General features: G+C 37.8%; 4 protein-coding genes, 1 non-coding gene and 1 pseudogene across 8 annotated transcripts; 3 read left to right on the top strand and 3 right to left on the bottom strand.

Moving 5' to 3' along the window:
- Positions 1-152: 152 nt before the first annotated feature.
- TRNAP-UGG lies at positions 153-224 on the bottom strand. The gene has a single exon. It is a non-coding gene; the product is annotated as a tRNA-Pro (tRNA).
- Positions 225-318: 94 nt separating this feature from the next.
- LOC117631805 lies at positions 319-1,790 on the top strand. Its single transcript, XM_034365108.1, has 3 exons — positions 319-501; positions 848-1,025; positions 1,224-1,790. Exons 2-3 carry the CDS (start codon positions 915-917, stop codon positions 1,674-1,676), a joined length of 564 nt encoding a protein of 187 aa, XP_034220999.1. The 5' UTR covers positions 319-501; positions 848-914; the 3' UTR covers positions 1,677-1,790.
- Positions 1,791-2,320: 530 nt separating this feature from the next.
- Positions 2,321-7,419, top strand: LOC117630703. 3 transcript variants are annotated; one of them, XM_034363431.1, is made up of 5 exons: positions 2,321-2,454; positions 2,558-2,591; positions 4,762-5,735; positions 5,818-5,934; positions 6,038-7,419. In XM_034363431.1, exons 3-5 carry the CDS (start codon positions 4,803-4,805, stop codon positions 7,151-7,153), a joined length of 2,166 nt encoding a protein of 721 aa, XP_034219322.1. In that variant the 5' UTR covers positions 2,321-2,454; positions 2,558-2,591; positions 4,762-4,802; the 3' UTR covers positions 7,154-7,419. The 3 variants fall into 3 exon arrangements, with proteins under 3 accessions (XP_034219322.1, XP_034219323.1, XP_034219324.1); XM_034363432.1 differs by having other exon boundaries at positions 2,322-2,454; positions 4,912-5,735; positions 6,038-7,404; XM_034363433.1 differs by having other exon boundaries at positions 2,322-2,454; positions 4,834-5,735; positions 6,038-7,404.
- A 1,234-nt stretch (positions 7,420-8,653) lies between these two features.
- On the top strand, positions 8,654-14,430 carry LOC117630705 (protein BONZAI 3). The gene is made up of 16 exons (XM_034363434.1): positions 8,654-8,977; positions 10,420-10,467; positions 10,759-10,907; positions 11,037-11,085; positions 11,182-11,238; positions 11,587-11,766; positions 11,857-11,991; positions 12,105-12,166; positions 12,317-12,413; positions 12,493-12,607; positions 12,707-12,783; positions 13,171-13,308; positions 13,427-13,591; positions 13,691-13,804; positions 13,896-13,992; positions 14,130-14,430. The coding sequence occupies exons 1-16, from the start codon at positions 8,840-8,842 to the stop codon at positions 14,249-14,251; spliced, it is 1,743 nt and encodes a 580-aa protein (XP_034219325.1). The 5' UTR covers positions 8,654-8,839; the 3' UTR covers positions 14,252-14,430.
- A 377-nt stretch (positions 14,431-14,807) lies between these two features.
- LOC117630608 lies at positions 14,808-17,281 on the bottom strand (annotated as a pseudogene).
- Positions 17,282-17,559: 278 nt separating this feature from the next.
- LOC117633061 (cyclin-L1-1) lies at positions 17,560-20,536 on the bottom strand. 2 transcript variants are annotated; one of them, XM_034366730.1, is made up of 9 exons: positions 20,436-20,536; positions 20,158-20,326; positions 19,971-20,052; positions 19,559-19,699; positions 19,284-19,453; positions 18,786-19,059; positions 18,062-18,491; positions 17,890-17,928; positions 17,560-17,792 (listed from the first exon to the last, which is right to left on the bottom strand). In XM_034366730.1, the coding sequence occupies exons 2-9, from the start codon at positions 20,307-20,309 to the stop codon at positions 17,722-17,724; spliced, it is 1,359 nt and encodes a 452-aa protein (XP_034222621.1). In that variant the 5' UTR covers positions 20,310-20,326; positions 20,436-20,536; the 3' UTR covers positions 17,560-17,721. The 2 variants fall into 2 exon arrangements, with proteins under 2 accessions (XP_034222621.1, XP_034222622.1); XM_034366731.1 differs by having other exon boundaries at positions 18,062-18,440.
- Between the last annotated feature and the right edge of the window lie 52 nt (positions 20,537-20,588).

Here is a 20,588-nt window from a genome sequence, read left to right as displayed (position 1 = left end):
GCATTAGTTTTTTCTCTCCTTTTTCTTGGTGCAAATAAAATGCTGAGAAGAGGTTGCAAATACTTCTGGCAAAAAAAAGAAGAGGTTGCAAATATTGGTTTTCTGATATGCATGTTACATTAATTAAAAATACTGGTGGTCATTTTACAGAGGGGGCATTCCGAGAATCGAACTCGGGACCTCTCGCACCCAAAGCGAGAATCATACCACTAGACCAAATGCCCGCCTTGTTTATCTTATCTTCGTGAACTTTATTTATAGAAAAACGAACCATATATTAGAGTAGAGTCCTCGCTCGCTTCCGAGTCCCCACATAGGCAAAGGAACCAGCAGTTGTGTGCCGACTAGCGGCAGTTCTGAGCTCTGTGTTCAGTGCCTCTCTTTTCTTCTTTTCTTTGTGGTCGCTAACACCACAAATTATTACTCCCTAGGTGAAGACCTATCAGTACGACTCCGTTTCTCTCCACACGCCGAAGAGAGCTCCTCTCCCTCACACTCCAGGTCTCTCTCTCTCTCTCTCTCCCTCGCTTAGTTTTGTTTAAAATTTGGCCATTTGCATAGTGCACTGTGCACCTTACTTGTTCGATAAAAGGCTCATTTTGATTGGAGTCTGTAACTTTGAAGGTACTCACAGTATTGGTTCTTAAGTGTTTCCTATAAATGGGTTCTTCCTTTTAATGTTTTTGTACATCTTCCATTGCCTAACACCTTTTCGATGTAATGCCTCAACGAAGGGACTGTATCTCTGCATGTTGGTAAATTTGTACAGTAAGGCATGCCATTGCTGAATCCAGATTTCTCAGAGTTGTTCTAAGTTTCCTTCTTTGTGGTTGTGTATTGTTTTCAGCTTATTAAACAGAAGTAGGATCATTCTACATCAAGGTGTCTGTGTGCGAGTAAAAAGGAAAATAAAAATGTTGAAGCATGTCTTTGGGAAGATGTGGAGCAAAGGGGTTCATGTGTATGGAGGAAACAGAGTTCTGCCTTGCCTGTATGTGTCCACCGGTGGTTTCCACAGTGGGCAGGTGCACTTCAAATCCCAATTTCCCAGTTCCCATATTTCTTATGTTCTGGAATTTTGACATCACAGAATTTTGGGTTAAGGAAGCACGTTTGAACATCTTTTTATGCTTGCATGATGCCATGAAGATTTGCTAGCCATCTAATTTTCCCTTAAGAAACTTTTTGATGAAACCACTGCCATCTAATTGTGCAATTTATAGGTCAATTGTGCACAGAGAAGTTTTTTCGGGGTAGAGGATTTCCTTGATGATAACAATAGCCGGCCATACACTTACCAGAAGGAGAAGATTTCCAAAAATCCACAAAAACATGTATCATTCAAACAGCGCACCATAGCCTACATTGAACCATTTACACTTGATGTGTTCATCTCAAAGCGGTTTGTTTCAGCCTCTATCACCCACCGGGTGACCTGCAAGCAGGTTGCAGTTGCCGGTACCAACTCCAAAGACATTAAAGCTGTCCTCAAGTCTCGCTGTGATATACCGGCCTGTTTGGCCGTCGGCCAAATCTTAGCCGATAGGGCAAGAGAAGCTGATGTCTACACTGCTGCTTATACTCCCAGGGACAGGGACAAGTTTGAAGGGAAGATTAGGGCAGTTGTTCAATCCCTCATTGATAGTGGGATTGATGTTAAAGTTTATCTTGACTGAATTGGTTTTTCTTTCTCCTTTGAATTTAATTTTCTTTGGACGCTGTCAGAGGTTTTGTATGGAACTCTTATTTGTGATTATAAAGGCATATCATTGCCAATTTCTGATAGTTAACTAAAGGCAGATGAGCTTTCTCTGCTCTCTATTGCAGTATGTTGAAATTTTTGGAAGAAATTTTTTGGTGTGGTGAGGGTTATAACAATACATGTTAAAAAGATACTGTGTACGATTAAATACGCGGTATGTTAATGTGGTGTTAAAAATCACTGAAATAATAATTTCGGATTCGGAAGACTATGTCCCTATGTCACATTTGTGACACTAAGACTGGGTAATTCAAAGTCCATTCAAGCACTTCATATCGTGGACCAACATAAGCATAATCGGAAATAGGTTTTTAAAGCACCTCGTACATGCCAGTATAAGTAACATCGACCAACGTATGCACAAACTTTTTTTATTTTATTTACAAGAGCACTCTAGACACATATCTAGATTTTGGAAAACACAAACCTGTTTTCCATCTACATTTTGATTATTATTGTTTTTGTTTAAGGAGGGAAATATGGTTATTTTCTTTTGATGCCCTTAAAAGAAAAAAGTGCCAAAAGAAATTAGCGGGTATAAAAAGAGGCTACTCCGGTCATTGGCAAATTCCAGACAGAGAGAAAGAACAAATCGTGATTTTATTATCTTTCTTCTGTTCCAGATATTCTCCCCTCCCCTGTGTAACGTTCGTCGGAGTCTCTCAGTCTCTGATTCTCTTGAAGCAACAAAGGTAGTCTCCCTCTCTCTCTCTCTCTCTCTCTCTCTCTCTCTCTCTCGCAAACCATTACAGCTTTTTCACTTATTTGAATTTTATTCATGGTTTTTCTTTTCAGATTCTGTGGCTTCTGTTTGGTCGTTGAGGGAAAGGTACGGAATCGTAAAGATATTAAATTTGTAGTGGCGTTGTTTGGCATTGATATGTTTGCAAGCTCAGAATATGAAAATTTTCCGCTTGAATTGATTCTTTCAGTTTTTGTGGCTAATAAGTTGAACCTCAATCATATTATTCTGCTGACTAAGAATGATTTGGGATCTGAATTTTATGCTTTTCTTTCTTTTCTGGGCAGCCAAATAGAGGGTTGTTGAATTGTCTGTTCAGAAGTTAAGCTTGATTGTTTGCTCCAGTCTGGGTCGGTTTTAAAGTTAGTTCAATTTTTCATCTCGATGTGTCTGTCTAACAGGTTTATTTATTTATTTATTTTGCAAATTACTTGCATGATCGAAACTGGGTTTGAACAAATGATTGGCTTCACTTGAGGGAACAGTAGAAATCTAGAGATTTTTAACTTTTTTCTTTTCTTTTCTGGTGAGCCTTTCTTTTCTTTTCTTTGTTTTTATTGTTGTGGTTGAAAATATATTCTTTCTGTTCATATATTTCATCACCACATTTGGGTATGTGGGGTTTGATTGATTGATTTGGCTTTGCCCTCGAAGTATGAGAATATCTGGTTATGTAATTACCGGATGTGATTATAATCTTAATTTTATGCTGAGAGTAGTTATGGCGAGAGATAATGTAATTACCGGTAATAACTAACGAATACACACTCACATCTGTTTTGGCATTTTCTATGGGACATAATGGTGTCCCTTAGATTTTCAACGGTTATTTAAGCCCCAGAGGAGTTACCCTAGGAACTAACATAAATCTAAGTAACAAGGGTACTAGGAGAGAACAGGAAAAGAAAGTGCAAATAAGATTTATTGGTCTTGATGCTGTCAGATGTACCAAAAATGCATGTGTAGCAGTTGGCATGATTCTGCCAAGCTGGCAAGTATGGCAAAAAATTCAATAGTCAAATATTTGTCATGATTTTTATTAATCATTTGTTCCTTATAATAAAGTAGTGATATTATTATCATGTAACAAGTTTGCACGTGTAGCATGTTTCTGGCCGGTCGACAAGGATGGTAAAACAGTCAATAGTCAAGCCTTTTTCGTGATTTTTACTGGTCATTCATTGTGGTTTATTTGAGTAGATCAACTGTAACAAAGAATGCTCCTTAGATGGAGGTATTGAAATCATAAATAGACCCTGGTAAGTATCCATATTGAAAAAGCAGGATAATTATCTGCAGAGATAGATCTACAGGGGTGTCTTCATAATTTTCAAACGATTGAGCCTTTGAGTAAAAAGGACAATGTAGAATGAATAAACTGTATTTTGACAGCTTAGTGCAGGAGAGAGAAATGGAGAGAGATCTTTGTTTCTCATATTTTTTGTGAAACTACAACAAATTTATAGTTTTCACACTGGAGGTGTACTTGTTGTTGAATAAAAATGGGGGATAGGACAACATCCACCTAAAGGTGTTGAAGTTATTGGTCTTTCCATATACATGACTTTATATACACACATATGGATTCATGCACGTATACCTCGTGCCCAGTGCAATATATATTCATGTGTATATAAGCATACACACAGAGGTATTTCTCTGTTAGTTTGATAGCTTCATGCCTGTCAACTATGCAGAATAAAATTGTGTACAAACAGTTGCAGTGTTGTTTTTGTTTTTTGTTTTTTTTCCTTTAGGGATATACAGAGGAAGGTGTCTTATCTTTACATGCAAAGCTAATGTGTACAAACTACCAGTCATACTTGGAACATAAAGGACCATCCATCACTTTTTCTTCTAGGATTTGTACTTCTACAGTTAGTGTTTTTTTCAGTATTGAAACTAATTGAAAAAAAGACAAGGGCATGAAGGCAGAAACCTTTTCTGTATTGTGCACCAAAATATTAAAAAGGAGATTTAAATTTGAGTGATTCTTGGATTGAAACTGATACCTTTCCACTTAGCTAAAATGTCTCCATGGATTTACTGTATTGACTTTAAAAGAAATAATTTCAATGCTGTTTTAAGTTTTTATGTATTGCCAGAACAGAGTGAAGTATGGAAGGTGCTTTTACATTCATTTCTTTTCCTTTTCCTTCTCATGTCGATTGATTCCTTTCCTGGTTATGTTGTTCCTGCATCCTTCTCTTTTGAATAGAAAACAAAATAAATCACTACATTACCAAATTGTTTTCAGGATATATTTGGCTTTGTGATCCTGATTGTATAGCATATACTATGGAACTAGATGATAACTATATGGAAACAGATAACAGGAAGGAAATAAATAGTCCTGCAGTAGTGTTGAATAATTCAGAGTCATCTGAGCAAATCCCTTCCCCTGCAGAAGCATCCAACAACCCGGAGTCATCTGAACAAATCCCCTCTCCAGCAGAAGCATCCAAAAAACCAGACTCATCTGAACTGAAGACCTCTTCTGCTGAAGCGTTCAGTGGACCTGAGTCAGCTAAAATGAAAATGTCTTCTCCTGCAGAAGTGTCTAATAAACCTGATGTATCTGAAAAGAAAATTGCCTCTCCTGCAGAAGCATCCAACTCTGGAAAGAAAACCCCAAGATCATTGAAGGGCAAAGCTAAAATAGTGAAGAAAACTCCCATTCATAACAGCTTGAAAACGAGCAAAGGTACAACTAGCTCACAGGTTAATGGGAGGAAACGAAGGCGGAATAGGGGTAACAACGAGAGTAGCAACAAAAGAGAAGAAGATGCCAAGAAGATGAATTCGAAAAGAGAGAAACAAGAGAATATCACGAATGAAAAGCATGCCGAGAAGAGCCATCGGGCTCAAAAGAATCCAGGAAAGATTGACGAATCCGAAAAGAGCCGACAAAACCAGCAGAGTACAGAAAAACGACGTGGGTCAGACAAGAGTGTGAAGAGTCAAAGGAACAGCGAAAAACATGATGAAAAGAGGGAAAAGCTTGGTGGTTTGATCTTCATGTGCAGTGGAAAGACAAAGCCAGACTGCTTCCATTACCGTATCATGGGTGTTTCAATGGCTAAAAAAGACCTTGTGTTGGGTATAAAACCTGGGTTGAAGCTTTTTCTCTTTGATTTTGATCTTAAGCTTTTGTATGGGGTTTACAAAGCATCCTCTTCAGGTGGCCTAAAACTCGAGCCAAAAGCATTTGGTGGAGCCTTCCCTGCTCAGGTCACATTTTCTTAGATCTCTCTCTCCTTGTCTGCTTTGTTTAGTTAACCAGACATGTATGCTGATGACTTGAAAACTTCAGGTGCGGTTCAACGTGGAGAAAGATTGTCTTCCTCTACCTGAGAGCGTTTTCAAGAAGGCAATACAAGAAAACTATAATGAGAAAAAGAAGTTCAAAACAGAACTTACAGTTCGACAAGTGAGATAATGTGCCCCCTGCCTTTTATTAAGTTTTCCTGGAGTGAGCGATAATTGTTTCTTCGCATATGCTGAAGTAATAATAACCAATATTTTCTTTTCAGGTCAGGAAGCTCACAGCACTTTTCCGACCAGCTCAAGTCCATTCAACTGCTCTAGCTACCCATTCCCCAGTCCAGGCTAAAGTTCGGGATCGGGGAGTTCATGAAGGAGCAAGGGAATCGATTCCACATGCCCACAGGGATGCACATGCTAGAGATCCTTATGCCAATGGTGATGCTAGGAGTTATCCAGTGTTAGCTCATGAACGGGACCAGCATGTTAAATACCGAGATGTGGCATCAGTAAGGAGAGAGGAAACTTCTCATGATTTATACCTTACTGAAAAGGAATATCGAGCTTATGGTCTTCGGGGAGAGAGAAGAAATGTGTCTCCTCGTATCGTTCCTCCAGCTCTGGAAGCTCGCCATAGAGAGTATGAAAGAGAGCATATTGCAAGACAGCCAAACCTCATTTACCGGGAGGCTGTCCCTGCACATCAAGAAAATGTTCATAACTTGTCTCCTCGTATCGTTCCTCCAGCTCTGGAAGCTCGCCATAGAGAGTATGAAAGAGAGCATCTTGCAAGACAGCCAAACCTCCTTTACCGGGAGGCTGTCCCTGCACATCGAGAAAATGTTCATTCCGATCCTCTCTACTTGAATGATAGAGATTACCCAGCTTATACTCACGGTGCTAGACATGAGTTGCCACCTGCAACATCTGCTACTGCTGTAGATGCGTATGCAAGGGATCCATATTATGGCTACTCCTATTATGGTTCTTCATCATTGGACCCATATTTGGCACCCCAGAGGAGAGAGGAAGTTCCTTCAGGATCTTTTTCTGTTGTCGGGAGGAGAGAGAATCATCTAATTGAAACTGATCCTCCGAGGAGAGAAACTGATCGTGTGGAGAGATTATACTCAACACATGCTTTTGGTGGGAGGAGAGAGAACTACCTGATTGAGACTAATCCTGTGCTAAGGAGAGAAACTGATCCTGTGCTAAGGAGAGAAACTGATCGTGGAGAGAGACTATACTCGATGCATGCTGCTCCTGCTGATGCTGCATCCGGTTATAACCGGACAGAAAACTACCAGGCAACCAAGGCTGATGCATTGCCTGCGCCAGTTTCGTCTCGTTATGCTTTTGCAGGTCCGTCATACTCCTACCGTTAAATGACGCCCTTGCATCCCCCTGTATGTGGGCATTTATTTTCTAGGTTTTTTTTTTCAAAGAATAGGGAAAAAAAACTGCATGTGACAAATATTTGAACTTTCAGACCCAAAGAAGGGACAAATACTTTTAACTTGTTAGTTGAATTTGTTAAATGGTGCCGCCGAGGTTGGCAGTATAAATTTTGGAACGTATTTATTTTGCCTTGGCAAGTTTAAAGCGTAATAATAATGAAAGGGTAGCTTTGGATTTATCTTTTGCATATAAATCATAGCTCTCTTTCTCTTGCTCTCTTGCTCTGCTTGTGCTTGATAAATGCTTATTTGATAGGCCTGATGCGCGCATGAGGAGAAGTGGGTTTTGGATACAAAATTCTTAGGCATAGACCTGAGTTGAGCCCAAGAAAATCAATTATTGGGGTAATTGACTTTCTTTTTTCCTGGGTCAAGACCAAGACAAAGGGGTTGTAATTGACTTGACCACATCAAGCATTGAAATTACTCCGTCACCTTCACAAGTTTCTCTGGGGAAGTACTCCTCATATGTTGTCGAAATGTACTTGAAACTTCCCTTAAAAAATTTCCAAGACATTCATCCCCCAACTACCACAAATGTTATCCATTTATCCATATCCATTCTTCATGTTGACTGGCTTTATCAGGGTTCAGTTGTTGGATGTCATAATTAATTCTTAGGCAAAATTATCAGGATTGATGTCCGACTAGTCCACATTCCATACACAAGTTTGTATCCTGCGCGTACCGTAAGCATATTGATTTTTCTCCGACACAATTAACCTGAAGTTTCTGCCAAATGCTACTTTTCATTGCATTTTTAATTTTCTCCGTTGGACTAATTCTAACATATTGAATTATCCAGAAAAGAGGAATCATTGACGAATGAATCTGGATTTCATGTGACGTGAACGTTAATATACGACGTTGCATCTCTTACATAAGCAGCCACAAGTCTTGGTTGAGTGTATCAACTCCACAAAGGCACAAACCCTTTTGGGATATAATACAAGGGACCCAAAAGACATTCTGACCAAAAAAAAAAGGGACCCAAAAGACATAGTTTTCTTTTACACAAACCCTTTTGGGATATAATACAAGGGACCCAAAAGACATTCTGACAAAAAAAAAAGGACCCAAAAGACATAGTTTTCTTTTACTTTGTGTACCAACTTTGGTTTTTTCCTCCTCCTCTCTATAAATTAAGTTGGGTGGGACACGTCAAACAACACTTTGCAATTGCCAGAGTTAACAAAAGTTAGCGGCTTATGACTCAAAACTCAACTAAAAAACGACATGATTTCTGGTTTTGCGCAAACCAATTCAAATTAGGATCAATTGTTTTGACTTAAATTAGGATCAATTGTTTCCATTTTCGGATATATAGGGAAGAATTTTCAACAAGCCCAAGGATTTTCTGGGAAAGAACACCCATTTCACTGCTATATAATAATATACATACGCTCGCTATTATAGGAGAAGGGCTCACAGAGGAAACAAAATCATATAACACGCATTGCCAGAGATATTAGGGGATTAAATATTTAGAATTTCTGCAGAGAGAGAAAGAGATATTAGCTAGGGTTTTGGAATTTGAGAGAAATAAATCAGAGGGTTTTAAGATTTGTCTTGTTGAGAACAGCGACAGAGACAGAGAAAGAGAGAGAGAGAGAGATGGGAGGTTGCTTTTCAGATGTGAGAGGAGGGAAGGAGGCCGTTGGCGGGGCCCAGCCTAGGCCCACAGTTCACAACGACGCCGTTGAGTTCTTTTACAGGTCCCATGGTGCTTTCCCACTATTTTCTCAACTCGAGGTACTCCCTCCTCCCTCCTCCCTCTTGCAAGTTGCAATGTGCACTATTTTCTGAAAGTTAGCCCTTTTGTTTTTCATTTGTTTCTGTCCCAATTTTTTATTTCTCATAAAAGATTTATACCTACGTTGAGTTTTTTTGTTGTCATTACTTTCAGATTGAGTCAATGTTTTTATATATATATGCATATGACCATGTGCGTATCATTTGTTTATATTTTTTGTCTCTCTCTCTCTCTCTCTCTCTCTCTCTCTCTCTCAAGATTTATACCCTACAATTTAGACAAATCTTCTTTGTTCTTGTTCTATTTTGAAAATCTTTTGTTTTCAGAAAATTTGGTAGCTTTGCCGTGCGTCTGTGGTTTAATTTAACCTGTTATTTTCAGCTTTGAAATAATATTTTCATCAAAAGCTTGCTTTCTTATCCTTCCAGAAAGTGCAAAAGTCTAAGGACCAAGAGCTTTGACTAATATATTCTTTATGATGAATCTTCATTCATTGTGAAGTACAGGGCAGATGGCATGTTGTGAATACATCTTCAATATCAACTTAGGCCAAGAGCCGTTGGTTTTTATATGAACAAAATGAACAAGTCTGTATTGTTGACAATGCATTTAAAATGTTGGGCCAACATGAAAAATACCATGGCTGGCTACAGTTGCCTTCGAGAATACAAACATTCTCAAATGATTGGTGTGTTAACTTACGTGAGGCTGCATGCTGATTGATTGAGCCACACCTCCTTTTGGCTGAATTGAAAAAATGCCTACAAGATACTCTCTCACTACAGAATAACATTAGCAAGATTCCCATTGTGCTGTTGCAAATTTGACTTGGGAGCATGCATAGGACAAAATCTCAAAATAGTGTTTGTCACTTAAATGTGTGACAATGTGGTCCTTACAAGAGTTGCAATGGATGTTGGAATTAAATATATCATTTAGATGTGGACATAACCTTTGATCCTTTTCTCTCTGTCTTTTTCTTTCTCAAAGTTACATCAAACACTTCGTTTTCAATGACAGGCTCTGCTCAATGTGTTTATATATACTTTCGAACTTGAGCCATCAAGCTGGACGTGTTAATTAAATAACTGTTAAATTGAAGTACCAAAAAACAAAAAAACTGTCGAGGGCAGCATGTTTGTTCCCAATAATGAAGCATAATATCCATGAATATTATTTACTGTCATGTCTGGTATAATTCCAAAATTAAAGTGCCTAGAGATTATGGCTAGTTTGATACTTTATTTATTTCCCATTTCTTGGATGCGTTAAGTATGGTGTTTGTGTTCCATATAATCACTATGGGCTTTCCAAATGCCTGGATGGTTCCCTTGTTTTAGTTGTCTTCATTTTCTTTGTTTTATTTTTCTATACCATTATTAGACCTTTTGTTTCATTCTTTACAATGTAAGTAATCATGTATTTCCCTTTTGTGCTACAGTTAACCATCTCCGCATCTAACTTACTTGATCTTGACGTCACTTCAAAGGTATGTTAATATATGTATCCATGTCACCTTACTTTTAATATCATAGTAATTAAAACATTAGCCAAGTGTTATCAGCATTTTTTACTCTGCCATGGCTTTTTACCTGTTTATCATAGTAACTAAGATATTGTAACAATGCTTGACCCAAAAAAGAAGAAGAAGATATTGTAGCAATGTCATATGACCACTACTGTTTAAAATCAAGGCTAAAGACTTACTGTGTCATCACGGGGACTTATCTTAATATAGTATATCCTGAAATAGTTATTAACTTGTTTAATCATATTTCAGAGTGATCCCATGCTGATTGTCTATGCCAAAAAAAGCGATGGTAAGCTAGAGGAATTAGGGAGAACTGAAGTAATACTGAATAGTTTGAATCCTGTATGGATAGAGAAAGTTTCAATTGCATATCAGTTCGAGATGGTGCAGCCATTGATGTAAGTTTCTCATATTTTTCCGAGCACCTATGTTTATGAAGATTTCTTGTATTTTATCTCGCAAGATCTATTTTGACAATACTACTTCTCTCACGTTTGCATTTTTTCTTTGTTGTGTTGTCCCCTAAGATTCCATGTGTATGATGTTGATACAAAATATCACAATGTACCTGTAAAGGTATGACATGACTTCTTCTTTCAATTTTTAGCATTCGATTGGCATAAGAGCCTAATAGAAATCTTATTTTAGCCTTCTCATTGTATTACCTCGCAGACACTGAATTTGAGGGATCAAGAATTTCTTGGGGAAGGCAGTTGTGGTCTTTCGGAGGTAATTCCCTTTAAATCAGTACAGCTCAATAAAACTAGGTTACTTTCATTGAGCTAGTGCAGTGTGTGTATAGAGTTGTTCAGTTAACACTTCAGGTTATGTGTTTTGTTTTTTTCCAGTTTAATTTTCAATGTTATAGTTATTGCACAGCTCACCATTGGTGCAACTAAAGAAAGATATGGATGTAGCTTGTACTATTTTCCTTTACTTACTGTATACAAAGATGTTTGCCAATGGAAACATATTGAAATCAGTGACTCAGATATCTCATAGATTTTTAGTCATCATTTGCTAAACTCTAACCTAAAGCTGTGTTTTTGTGGTACTTGTTCTCTTTTCTGGTGGCAGATCGTGACTAAACAAACTCGGAGTTTAACCTTAAATCTCATAAACAAAAATTGGCATGGAGGTATGAGAAAGTTTGGAACACTCACAGTCCGGGCCGAGGAAACTATTGCTTCTAGGAGTGCTGTGGAGATAAAATTTCGATGTTCCCACTTGGAAAACAAAGATCTCTTTTCTAAAAGTGTATGTGTTTTCAAAGCAGCTTCTTGAGCTCTCTTTACTTGTGGATACAGATTTCTGTTTTAGTCTGATCCTTATATTTCTTTACTTCAGGATCCTTTCTTAAGAATATCTAGAATTGTTGAGAGTGGAGGTTCTATTCCAATTTGCAAGACTGAAGTTGTGGATAACAATTTAAATCCAACTTGGAAGCCAGTATGCCTGAGTATGCAGCAATTTGGAAGCAAGGCAAGCTTATGAAATTTTTTCTGGGTTACCTGTTAAATTAGAGTATATAAGTCTGCTAATTGACAAATACTGTAGAAAAAATCTATAACTTTCTGAACCTCAATTTGTTGCAGGATACCCCATTAGTCTTTGAGTGTTTTGATTTCAACATAAATGGCGACCATGTTCTTATTGGGTAATCATTGATTGGTGCCTAGCCTTTATTTTGTTAGTTTTTACTTCTTGCATGATATCATTACTTTGTGCTTGGACCGGAAAAAAGAAGAATGTTTGGAATTTACCTCTCAATTGGTCTTAATTTACCTCTCAATTGGTCTGATTTCAGGAAAATTCAAAAGTCAGTGGCGGACCTGGAAAAACTATACAAAGAAAGGAGTGGTGTGAATTTTTTCTTTCCAACTTCTCGTCAGGGTCATGAAAAGGTATTTATCTTGCATTCACAGTCTTGGTACTTCATGTCAATATGTATTCTCACTTTTGCTTTATAAAATGCCAACATAGGTTTTGAAGGGCCAGCTGTTTGTGGATCAATTCTTTGAGAAGGAACAGTTCAGCTTTCTTGACTATATTTCTAGTGGATATGAGCTTAACTTCATGGTCGCTGTTGATTTTACAGGTAACTAATGTCTGATATTTAGAAAAGTTATTCAGTTTTCACTTTACATATATATGGCACTGATATGTTTGCATGCTTTGAATATTGAATTTTATCCAGGTTCAAATGGAGATCCTCGAAGTCCTGATTCTTTGCACCATATTGATCCTTACGGTCGGTTGAATTCTTACCAGCAGGTGAGTACGTTTTAGATGCAGCGCTCAAATAGGGGTACTAGTTACACTAATAGGCTGATATAATGTTGTTAATAAAATGAGACATGATTTTGTATACCCCTTGTTTAAAATACCCTTGTAGGCTTCTTCCGTAGGTCAACAAGATAAAGTCGTTGGTTAAAAGTTATCCAAATAGGTTCAAGTTTTTTCATAACAGTAAACAATAGATGGTTGTTCTAGCTTGCCCATCTTATTCTTTCTGCAGACTTGTGCTCGATGTATATAATTAAGGTCATTCTTCGTTCTCGGGCTTTTGCTATGGGTGGCTTGCTGTTCAATAGTTATAGAAAGCTATTGATTGATTAGATGATTAGATGCTGTCTTGTAAATCAATTATACCATCTGCAGGCTATAAGAGAAGTAGGGGAAGTCATTCAGTTCTATGATGTTGATAAGCGTTTTCCCTCATGGGGATTTGGGGGTAGGACAACTAATGGTACTGTGTCGCACTGCTTCAACTTGAATGGGAGTGCAAGCGACTTTGAGGTAAAGGAGTGGTTAAATTTTTGCAATGTTTCTTTACCTTTGTTGGCAAACTCATTCAATTCATCTGACCTTTTATTTTGTTTAACCTTGTTAGTAACTTGTTTGATTTATTTAATAGGTTGAAGGTGTAGAAGGCATCATGGGTGCTTACGCCACTGCTCTACACAACGTTTCTCTGGCAGGACCAACTTTGTTTGGCCAAGTGGTTAACAAAGCTGCGGAAATTGCCGGCAGATCCCTCTCGTCCTCCAACAAGAAGTACTATGTCTTGCTTATTATAACGGTAAGAGGTGGATGAATTTTATTTGCATTTTTTTGTCTCTTGGGTTGAAATCTTTGTTTTAGCAATAATATAAAATCCCATGTTTTTTTTTTTTTCTAGGATGGAATCCTAACAGACCTTCAAGAAACAAAAGATGCTTTGGTGAGAGCATCTAATCTTCCCCTATCAGTCCTAATAGTTGGAGTGGGTAATGCAGACTTCAAACAAATGGAGGTAATGCTTTTGTTTACATTTTGGATTTTCTCCTACTGGAATTTGATTTCTACATCTCATGAACTTGTGGTTTGAATTTTGTATCCGGCAGATCCTCGATGCTGACAGTGGACCACGATTAGAGAGTTCTACAGGTCGTATAGCTACACGAGACATTGTACAGTTTGTTGCAATGAGAGAAGTGCATAGTAAGTACCTATCACCTCCATTTTTTTTCTTCTGTCTAAACACATTCATATTACCTTTAGATGGTCATGGTAATTTCTTTCTTTTGGGTCCTCTCTTTGCTTTTAAGCTGATAAATTAATTGGGATTAATGTAACAGGTGGGCAGATTTCTGTTGTTCAAGGTCTTTTGGAAGAGCTGCCTGGCCAGTTTTTAAGTTACATGCGTTCCATGGACATGAAGCCACTCACCTTCCATGCAGGCCAACCATCTACATCATAGGTTCTTTCTTCTTTGGATTAGCAAGTAGTGATTAATTAGTTGATGCTTATGGTTTCCAACGAGACAAGAAGCAGAAGCACTAGTTCAATCTCAAGAATCTGTTCATTATTACTAAGGATTAATTTCAAAGTGCTTTTTGTTTTTTAATTTCATAGTGCTTTATCAGTGCTATTTTTAAATCGTATTACTGTATAGTCCCTCCATATACGAAACCCCACACAAACTCCAACAACATAATGAAGAAGAAGACTTAAACAACTCAAAGCTGCTTTCATTGGCCACGTAATGAATAAATTGAATAATTTCCCAGTTACATATATATATATATATATATATATATATATATACATTGGGAGAAAATAATTTCAGTACTGAACTGAATTACATGGAAGGAAAAAAAATAATTGAGCTATTTAATTTTCTTGACGAAAACATAACTACAAGGACTTATGAGCATTCTCCAATAAGTATTTAAGTTAAGAATTTGTTACGTACTTTTTAATCTCGGCTGTTGGATTGCATTTAAGAGACTACCAACACATTTAATGAATACAATTCAACGGCCATGATTAGAAGTACGTAACAAATCCTTATTGAAAAATCTCCCCAAGGGGTTATGTGAGAGCAGCAACCTATTATTTTTGTGATGATGTCCTTCCTGAATTCTCCGAGGATGATGTCCTTCCTGAATCCTCGGAGCCCTCTCCTCAGAGAGAATTTTCGCCATCCTACATTATCAAGCAAATTAATTGACAAAAGCAAAAGTTATAATCAGATTATACGCACCTCACGAGAGCCTCTGCATTTGTCTCAAGAGGAAGAGGCTCGGTTTCACTGGTATCGAAATCTAATCTGGAAACCGGTTTCTTCAACAATGCCTCTCCAACTTTCACAAGATCATTCAAGTTTTTTTTTGTGGCAATATCCACAGAAGCCAATCTTCCGCTTAGTGTATCGTCCTGAATCCGGAGGTAATGGCCGTGAGACTGAACATCTTCTAAAACGCATTGAGTGTGGTAATCAAGAATGCCACCAGTTACTTTGATACACATATGCACCACTGGAGACGACCAATGGGGTCCGATGAGCCACTGGAAAGCACCCCAACGAGCTACTTCTTTGGCATCGTACTCCTCATCATTTGCTATACCAGTCCCCAGTGATATTAGTAAAATCCGCTTATGCAACTCTTCATTTCCACACCCAGGGTTCCTCTTGAGGATTTCTTTTTCCGCTTCCTTTATAGCAATTGAAGCCTACCCAATAAATAAATAAATAATGATCATATATATGAATTATTCAGATTACGCAAATGAATAAGTTGTGGAACACATCAATATTACCGGGTTATTGGCAGCGACTCCACCGTCAATGAGATTGAATTATCTTGACTTGCTTGTTGAAGTTGTGGAACTAAATTGATGGGCCGGAAGGTGGGATGGGGCTGCTGAAGTTCCAATGCATACATCCGACAGCAAAGCATCTAGGCTTGGGTGCCTTTCAACTAAAATCATCACCAACATAAATATACAAAATCAAGAATTATTTATTTACAACAAAATAATAATAATAATAATAATAAAGCAGAACAAAGAATTAAATTATATACATATATGTGTCTGAATTAGGAGAATTAATAAACAAACCTCAAAAAAAAAAAAAACAAACAAACAAACCTCATAGTTGGAGAAAATAACTGGATGTGGCGGTTATATATCAACTGTTGGGATTACAACATTAGTCAATGTGTCGTGCAAATGCTTATCGCTTAATTTTTCCTTCACTAATTTTTGGAAATACTTCCATTATATTTGGGTCTTACTAAACCTTTCAAACAATGTTTGATTTTGCCGATGAGGGATCTGTTGTACAAGGAAACAAAATTAGTTATTGTTACTCGTTATGCATATGAAAGTGTGGTCTCTTTATCAACAATTAACTGTACATACCGAGGTTGATGGAAGATTTTAAGGCAATGTTTGAGATAAAAAGAGAGGATATCTTTTGCAGCAAACAAAGGACGGTTATTTTCATCTGGGGTAGCAAGCATGAGCGTCACAAGGCCACCTGTGCTCGTCCCTGCAACCCAATCAAAATAATCTACGAGCCTTGCATGCTTACCATAAAGCCTCTACATATAGCCACCAAGTAAAGCAAAAAAATTAGACTTACTAGATTACAAAAAATAAAAATAAAAAACAAGAGAAACACACACACCAACATAAAATTGTGAGTAGTAGAGCAAACATGTTAGCTAGGTATAACACCATGTGATGACGTGACTAATCCACTCATATTGTAATATGATCGATCTTGAGCCTTATAATATAGACTCCATAACATATGAATCTTGTGTTAACAAAACCCCACAACTTATAAGAACGATCTTGAGCCTCATAACATTATTACAGTAGGTTTCATATAATATTTGGTATAAGATATCACTGTGGCATTATACATGGTTGAATTTGATCGCCATTATTTATCTTCCATGTGTTTAAAGTTAGGCAACCATCTATAAACTAGGGTTTCTGCGCCAATGCCCCAAGGCAATGGAGCCTAAATGTTTGAAAATTACAGAGTGATGAACATTTTGGCAGAGACACTAACAAATTAAGGATCGTATCCTATAATGCAGACTTTACTGCTATACGTGCATATTCGATAAAAGGACTACTAATAAATTACCTGCAAAATAACGCAAAATATATGCACACTTAGTGGTATTGTGAAGTGATAAAATTTTGGCGTACTTAGTGGCAGTGGTGTAATAAAGAGTGATGCCACATTATATCATATCGTAGAAGTTCTTAGAAGTTCCTATAACATTCTATGAGCTAACAAAATTGCAGATTGGACTCGTATATTTTAATGAATGAAATATATTGATGTTTTTACCTGAAGCTCATACTCTAGGAACTCGAGTGAACCTCCTTCGATAATCCCTCTTATTCCACCTCCATCGATACTAAGAATGGTAGTGAGACCTCCGTTATTGGGAGAATGAAGGGATGATTTTGTTTTCTCCATGGGTGGGAAATTGAAGAGAAGGCAATGCACAAGGCTTAATTAAAATTTAACAAGAAAAACTGAGAGACCTATTAATTTGAAGTTTCAAGAATCTCAAAAAGAAAGGTTTGCAAGTTACGGGATTAACCAATTGAGTTGTGAGGTTTATGTAGAGATCTTTCCCTCTCGGATCAGGTAATTTTAGTTTCCATTTATATATTCAAAATTGTATCTGCTTTCCTTTTTTGTATAGTTTTCTATATTGATAGGATTTCCTACACCGACAAGTTTCTATAATATATTAAAAATACCTCACGTGTTAAAAGAATCATGCATATCCATAACCATAAATAGTCTCAATTGCTCACTTTTACATTTTCTGTTAACATACAAGGCCCAAAGTATTTTCAGTTCCGACGAAGTTTAGGAGAAAAAGAGATGTCTTGAACTTGATGATCAGTTCAAGCGTAAGAATGATGTCTATGGCGATCCTTATCCCGGGAAGAATAGGAGGAATTGTGATAGTCACGATCTGCAAAATAAGGGTAAATGCCAGATGACGGGGTTCAAATCAAACTTACACAATTTGAAGAAACAAGAAGAAGCACATATTCTTATATATACATTACCTCGTGACGAGTGATGTCTTGATTTCTCCAAATGGCCCCCTGCATTAATATTGTGCATTCAACATAGAAATTCAAGTTAAAGAATTTCGGAGATGAGAAAATTTGAAATGACGCAAGTTCATAAATCCAATTTTAACAATGTGGTGGGGGGAAATTAAAACCCATAACCAACCTGAATCTTTTGCTCTATCCTTGGAACGATAACCTCGGTCCTTGGTTCTGTCCCTCTCAGCCTCCTCTCGATCTCGTTCCCGGTCAGAATCCCTGCCCCTATCACGATCCCGGACCTTCATTCTATCCCTATCCCTGTCCCTGTCTCTGTCTCTCTCCCTCTCCCTCTCCCTCTCCCTCTCTCTGTCTCTGTCCTTGCTTTTATCACCACTAGATTCCGTTCTGCGTTCAGACTTGGATTTCATACTGAAATCTTCTTTTGCCTCTCCCTCAATAGGCATACTTTCATCACTCTCTTTAGAGTCCTTCAGCTTGTCAGTGGCTAGCTTGGCCAACACACCCTTTGATCCACCAGATTCAGGATTGACTTCTGCTGCAGCCTTTATATTAGAGGTATTGTCAATAGCTGATGGGCTATTCGTAGGAACTTCCTATGAAACAGCAATGGAAAAAAAAAACTCCACATTATTAATGTAATTTCGGTATGATGCAATATAGAGCAGATTCTCGTCAGCCTGCAGTTGGCATCCTTGCTCACAGCCAGCAGTGCAGCAAAATGCTGACAAGTGGGCAACTGCAGTGATAAGAGAGAATATTGTAGAGCCCCCAGCTCTGAATAAATCTTGAGTGAGAAGGGGGAGGGGCAGGAATTAGAGAGAGAGAGAGAGAGAGAGAGAGAGAAAAAAAAAAAAGAAAGACAAAAAAAGAAGAAGAATCGGAACTACCTTTGGATTTTGCTGAGACTGTGAATTCCATGACTTGTTAGAAAATGTAAAAGAATCTCCATCCTTACAGACTGGTACGTACTTTGCTTTAGGAAGGCTGTACAGATGAGCCAGCACCCTACAAACTTCGTCAATCCCTGATTTCTCAGCATCAAATGCCTTCCACCATGGCGGATTCTCAGGAAGGGGCACTTGAAACCTCCGAGCAGCAGCATAAACTACACCACAAGCAACAACCTCACTCTTGAATCGCACACACAATGTTGTACGCAAACTGCAGTTAAAAGGTTAGTGAGTACTAAACCAACAAAATAGTACATTGATTATAATTTTTTCAAATGAACTACACCAATAAGGACAACAAAGACACATAATCCAGTAAAACAGAAAATTCCAAATAATTAAACAACAATGTAAAGTTCAAAAGTTTCAAAGTCACATGGAAAAACCAAGTACCAAGAAAGTAAATAAGTAATTGGCATATGTTGGGAGAGGTACCTGTCATTTGCTAGATTCCAGGCTTCTTGTGTTAATTCTGGTGGTGTCTCCAGAGTGGCAAGATAATTTGATATAAACTTATGAGGATGCTCAACATGACAAATGAAACCCATCTCCTTTAAAATATGTCTTTCTGCTTTACTCAACTCCATCTTCAAGTCCGAATATTTCTGGAAAGAAAGAAGACAGAGATAAACCATAGCATGCATTTGCCTCAAAATCATGATAATGGAAGACAATGACTTTAGTACGATGTGGATTATATGAGCTCTAACCTTTGAATACGGGTCCAATGGCTCAATGGGTAGGTTCTCCCTCTTACATTCCATCCTGTGGAAAACAATGATAACCTGCCTGGCCTTTTTAGGGCATTCCTCCAGTTTTGATGCAAGCCACAAACAGCTAGCAGCAACTTTCTACAAGAAAGCATCACATTATTAATGCAGAAGTTGTGACATTACAAGGCAAAAATTTAAAAGAAATCATTCATTACTCTTGATTTCGGAACATGGTTTTAGAAAGAACGTCTGCTAAACAACTATTTGGACTAATTGAAGATACAAGTACTCATCTTTCACAGCCCAAAGAGAAAACCACAATAAGTCTACAAATTAAAGAACTGTCATTTGCCTTTATCAGCATCCAAACAAATGGCTCAGAAAGTAATTATATATGTAGCAGAAATACCTTGACGTTGAAGCGTGCAAAGGACTTCTTACAATAGAATCGGTGAAACAGAACCTGACCAGTGGCCATAACAGCTTGAGGTCTGCAAGTGATCCAATGAAGCAAACAAAGATTACAAAATTCACCCTCAAAGAAAAGAACAACAACAAATTTTACAAATTAAAACAAACCAGAACTGAAACCATACAATCTGAGCAAAATTCCGCTTTCTTGGATTAAATCACAGCCATAGATTCTGAGCGTGGTCTCCGTGGCCTCATCTATGCCGTCCTTTCTCGACGGCGAGTTCTGCAATTGCTCATCGGTCAGATAGAACGTGTCTATCGCCGTGTATATCATCGTAGAAACCCTAACTTCTACACAAAGTGAAATTTCACAAATTCAATCAAATTGAATCTCAAAGAAAACTGAGAAAGTTCCAAAATTTCAAAAACAAAAATCGTAATCATCCAAATAGAGCCTTACCTCCCTTCTTGGCGCCCCAGACTCAAATTAATCGAAGAGATGAAGCAATTGGCTCTGAGCCACGCAATACAAGGTCGTGTGATTGTCCGACGACGTAATGTGTGGGTGTTTTGGTCTTTTAACAGTTTTTTGGGTTATTTTTTAGGTGTGCTG

This window comes from Prunus dulcis, chromosome 6, assembly GCF_902201215.1.
Source record: "Prunus dulcis chromosome 6, ALMONDv2, whole genome shotgun sequence".
Taxonomy (NCBI): domain Eukaryota; kingdom Viridiplantae; phylum Streptophyta; class Magnoliopsida; order Rosales; family Rosaceae; genus Prunus; species Prunus dulcis.
The sequence above is the reverse complement of the archived record's forward strand: the minus strand, read 5'-3'. Positions and strand labels throughout refer to the sequence as shown.